This window comes from Protomyctophum parallelum (genome assembly GCF_964188405.1).
Source record: "Protomyctophum parallelum genome assembly, chromosome: 22".
Taxonomy (NCBI): domain Eukaryota; kingdom Metazoa; phylum Chordata; class Actinopteri; order Myctophiformes; family Myctophidae; genus Protomyctophum; species Protomyctophum parallelum.
This window is the reverse complement of record NC_139714.1, coordinates 31,468,283-31,473,660: the sequence shown is the minus strand read 5'-3', so window position 1 is coordinate 31,473,660 and position 5,378 is coordinate 31,468,283. Positions and strand designations below refer to the sequence as shown.

Below are 5,378 nucleotides of genomic sequence, written 5' to 3'. Positions count from 1 at the left end.
GCGGAAAAAAAACCCATAGTTAGTGCTGACTGCATTCGCAAACACTACAGGGACTTGGTCTGTGCAGTGCTAGACCACTAGCATGCACGTACGCACGCACGCACGTGCACACACACACGCACACGCACACACACTGCAGTGTACACGTACCCTGCATGAACCTTCATACTGTGGTTCTGCTGCACTGCTCGCTCCTCGTGGTCTCAACATTCTGCTACAGTACAGTGTACTACAGTGTACTACAGTACAGTACACGGTACTGTAATACACCACTCCCACCGCCTGACTGCAGTAGACCTTTCAGTAATTCAGCAGATAGTGGTTAAAATTAAGACTTGGGGCTGGGCCGATTCTTACCAATGTCATCTAAATCAGTAGTTCTCATCTCAGTACTGTTTTCAAGGATGTCCAAAAATAGTCAGGTCATGTACAAAATGTGTTATCCCATTCTGACCGGGCACCCATTTTGGTGTTAGCATCATGTTATGCTTTAGCTATTGAAAAATAGCAGATCTACAAGCTCATATCGCGCCACCGAGTGGCGCGATATGAGCTTGTAGGTCTGCTATTTTTTGAAAAATCGAAGAACGACTGACATTTTTAGAATCTGATCTCAGGTCAGAATGGGTTAATCAGACCAGTGTGTGTCCAGTGGAAAACTCGTATGAATCTGATCTCAGGTCAGAATGTGTTATTTGGAGGTGTGCATGTCTCTCTGCGTGTGTGTTGGTGTACATGCAGCAGCATACAGTAGGCCTCCTGTATGTGTCTGTGTTTGCTATGCTATAGATACGGTACCATGATGAGAACAGATGGATGAAACCTGGTGGGAAATACCATATCATTGCTCTCAATCAAGGTCAAGATTAACCCATTCTGACCTGAGATCAGATTATAAAAATGTATATTACATCCTGACAGTTTCATTATTAACCCATTCTGACCTGAGATCAGATTCTAAAAGGGTCTTCGATTTTTCAAAAATAGCAGACCTACAAGCTCGTATCGCGCCACTCGGTGGCGCGATATGAGCTTGTAGATCTGCTATTTTTCAATAGCTAAAGCATAACAAAATGGGTGCCCGGTCAGAATGGGTTAAAATATGTTGGAATATCATGTCATTTATACTGGGAATGATTCATAGAGGCTGCCCAGAATGTACAGTATAAACTAAGAAAAGCAAAGGCCAGATCGAGTACCCCTAAGTGAATTTGTTTAATTGTAGCTTTATGACCAGTAATTCATTTAGACCTGCAGGGCAAACTGAGGAATGCAAACTAGGACTATAGATGGCACAACAGAAATATAGGCTGTGATCTGGAACAGAGTTTAGAATTCAGAACAATTTAAACCACCTTTGTCCTGGTGTCCCAAGGTTGGATATGTCATATGTGGAAAAATATATATTTATGTTGTGTTTTATAGTGTTCCTTGTTCCTATAGTTTTAGACAGTGTTCTATATTTTTGTTTGTATTATTTTGTGTTTCTTTTCTTACCTGTGATTATTAGTTTTCTCCACCTGTGTCCTGTTAGTCTCCTAGCCAATGCCTGTGTTGGTTAATCAGTTGAGTTCACCTATTATGTCCTTGTGTATTTATACCCCCCTGTTCGGTTCCCAGTTTTTCCTTGCTGTTGTTTCTCAGCTGTGGCTTTGTTATTAGTTTTGTTATTAGTTTTTGTGAGTTATGAAACACTTTGAAGAACGACCTGCTCTGCACCTGCCTCATCCTGAATTTGTGTCCTAGATTGACAACCTAAGCTTAAGTCGGTTAACTATCCATAGAGTTTAAAAACATAATAAAATTAGCTGCACACTCATAGCACCAATGCAAATGTTTATTAGGACATTAAAGAAAACATTTCAGCAGTCTCAAAATGCATCTTAATGTCATACAAATAGAGTCAAGTCTAATAGAAAACCACACATTTGAGAACATCAAGTTAGATACATTTAGTGCAATAATAAATCAATTAATCATCAATGGCATAAATATATCTTGGAAAGGCCATTGGAGATGGAGCATAGGCGAATTGTGCAAAAGGAACCCCATCATGCTATAGGCTTGTGTAACCGTAATATGTAACTGTAGACGGACCGCCTCTAAATATAACTGAAGCATACCGGTAATCATTAAAAGTACATGGTAATCGGCCCTATTCTGGCTGGCGCAGCTAACTCCCCTCTATCGCCAAACGGTGGCAGTTAACTTGACGAAACTATACAGAAACTTTCTAAATTCAAATTAACATTAAGACCAAGAGGCGCACAGGTTTTAGGGATTTATTGATCCATGATGCCTCTCATCTCAATAAGGCTTTGATTGTATGTCTCCCACTTCTTGGGACAGAAACCATAGAATTTAAAATCCATAAAATATGTTTTAGAACCAGTTAATTAGCTGATAGAATAGAGCTTAGATTAGAGCTTTTTACGGCCTGCGGTTCGTGCGTGCGTGCGTGTTAGTGCCAGCGCCACATCAGCCAGGGGTAGTGTCCTGTCCTCTGCATGCCGAAGCTGCTGATGAAGACGTTGAGGACGGAGGTGATGAAGACGATGGTGGTCTTAACGTTGTTCAGCTTGTTCATGCGTCTCTGGAGTTCAGGGTTATTCACGTCCCTGCGACCTGCAACACACACACACACATACAGTACAAACACACATATGTGCACGTGCAAACACACACACACCGCATACATATACACACACCACACCACACACACGCACACAAACCCACAAACGTGTAACAACAGGGTTTCGAACAATGCTTAAGTTCACAGTCAAGGCAGGTCGGCTTAATATAATCGTGACATAAAAAAAAGTTTTTGTAATTTCTGAGCTCAATTGCACAAAAAAACCTGAACTTCTAACATTCAGTATAGATTTTCTGTGGTTCAATCTGCACAACACCAGAGGCCATATACATGTTCTGGGGTTTTCCGTGTGCTCTGATTTGCCTGTGGACTGTGAGGTAAGAGCTTATAGAGTATATATTAATAGAGAGGAAACACTGACGCGTAATGGACATGGTGGCCGAAAGTGGTGTTGCAGCTTCGAGCGGCACTGGGCCATACGTGAACGTGCTGGCTCGCACCAGTACCCAACAATGGCGGCGCTCGTTCATGACACGCTCGCGCACGCACGCACGCACGGTACTCATTCGTCTTTTCTTTTCTGCCCGGCACATTCACGTATGGCACAATTCCATCACGTATGACCCAATTCCATCCCAGTATGCACATGTTCCATTCTCGGAAGAAGGGGTGAAATGGCCTCATGCGCTGGGTGAGAAGAAGGGGTGAAATGGCCTCATGCGCTGAGGTGAGAACTCAATGAAGAAGGGGTGAAATGGCCTCATGCGCTGGGTGAGATGAAGGGGTGAAATGGCCTCATGCGCTGGGTGAGAACTCAATGAAGAAGGGGAGAAATGGCCTCATGCGCTGGGTGAGATGAAGGGGTGAAATGGCCTCATGCGCTGGGTGAGAACTCAATGAAGAAGGGGAGAAATGGCCTCATGCGCTGGGTGAGATGAAGGGGTGAAATGGCCTCATGCGCTGGGTGAGAACTCAATGCAAGTGAATGGGAGGAGAAATCCGCTGGTGTCTCTATATACTCTACTCTAATGGTAAGAGTCAACAAATCCCATGATATGACATATAGGAATTTGCCAGCAGATGTCACTGTTGAGGCCTGTTTGCCTGTTTTCATTGCAGCTCACAAGGCATCAGAACACACAGAGAAAACGCCAGACCACAGAAAATCCACTGTGTGGTGGTGTGTTTTATTCGCTGTACTTTGGCGTTTTCACAGTTTGTTTTGATGGGTTTGATCACTTTGATGGGCCCAAAAACCTCCCCGTGTACCAAAACAAACACCTAAAACACCAGCGAGACTGTAGATTGAGATTTACTGCTGCTAAATTATAATCTCACTTGCATGTGCATGAGACTATATCGATTTGATTATATAAACCAGGCACCTCAAATGTAGTCTCTCTCAAGACAGACTGTCGACTCACGTCAAAACAGGGGTCGCTGTTTTTCCGTTATTTGCCTCAAATGTAAATATTTAGGCTGCTATTTTAACTATACCTGAACCCTAGTGTCGTATTTTGGGGCAATCACTGGCAAAAAAATAATACAAGCAAGCTTGTAGATCAGCTATTTTCAGTGGCAAGATTTGGTGTGGAGGGAATAGGAGAACATCCATCCATCAATCCATCCATCCATCCATCCTTACTGTACATCCATCCATCCATCCACCCAGTCTGCAACAAAGTGACAGCTTTGATGAAATACCAAGCCATGTATTTATTTCATGTCATTTAAACAGTTCTTTTTTTGCATATCTTCCCTCTTACACGTTATATATTAGTATACATATTCATATACGGTAATGTACAGAGTGTACTCAAGTTCAACTGAAACAAGACAGACATGAAAAGATGCACTATGTAGATATGTTTAATTGGACCACTCGCTTAAAGCTGCACTATGTACATTTCCTCCTCCACCCCACGGATTTGAACCCGGGTTTCCTGTGCAAGTGCTGACACTTTTGTTTCAACCATTGAGCTAATAGAGCCTGCCTTCTTGCTCAGGGAATAAAATTGAATCGTGTCAGATCCTGTGTCTAGGCGAGACATGACCACCATGACCTTGGGAGACAAAATACAACCACCCCAATTGTATGAGTGATTTTAACATACAATTGTTTTTTACATAGTGCCGCTTTACACCTGGTATCAGATACTGTAGGTTACACGCATGGTACGCATGGTATGAAATCATTTGCACTGGTATGAAACAGTTCACAGCTGGTATAAAAGCATTTACACCTGGTATTAAGCAATTTACACCTGATATCAACATCTGGTATAATTTAGACCTGCAGTGTTTACATGGTATGTAAATGGTATGTTTCTGAAAATAGGTCGAAAATGGGTGATGAGGATTTTTACACCTGGTACCAAACTGTTAACACCCATTTACAGTCTGGGATGCTAGCTTTTTCTTTTTTTACTAATAATTGTAAAAGGACAAAAATGAAAGCTGGTACAAAAGTTCTATAGCCTCGCGAAGCCAGTCCCACTCTCACAAGTTCTGTTTTCTGTTCTGAAGCCAGTCCCACTCTATAGAACAGTCACTATGTGAAGCCAGTCCCACTCTATAGAACAGTCACTATGTGAAGCCAGTCCCACTCTATAGAACAGTCACTATGTGAAGCCAGTCCCACTCTCACAAGTTCTGTTTTCTGTTCTGAAGCCAGTCCCACTCTATAGAACAGTCACTATGTGAAGCCAGTCCCACTCTCACAAGTTCTGTTTTCTATATGTTCTGTTTTCTATAGCCTCATGAAGCCAGTCCCACTCTCACAAGT

At 42.4% G+C, this 5,378-nt stretch overlaps 1 protein-coding gene across 1 annotated transcript in view; it reads right to left on the bottom strand.

The window, feature by feature from the left end:
• Window positions 1-1,823: 1,823 nt before the first annotated feature.
• The window catches only part of LOC310879697 (ninjurin-2-like), a 60,420-nt gene continuing 56,865 nt past the window's right edge, over window positions 1,824-5,378 (bottom strand). Inside the window, exon 4 of the mRNA XM_083794509.1 lies at window positions 1,824-2,625. Coding sequence (XP_083650635.1) covers window positions 2,462-2,625 — 164 coding nt within the window. The 3' untranslated portion in view covers window positions 1,824-2,461. The remainder of the gene's footprint in view (window positions 2,626-5,378) is intronic.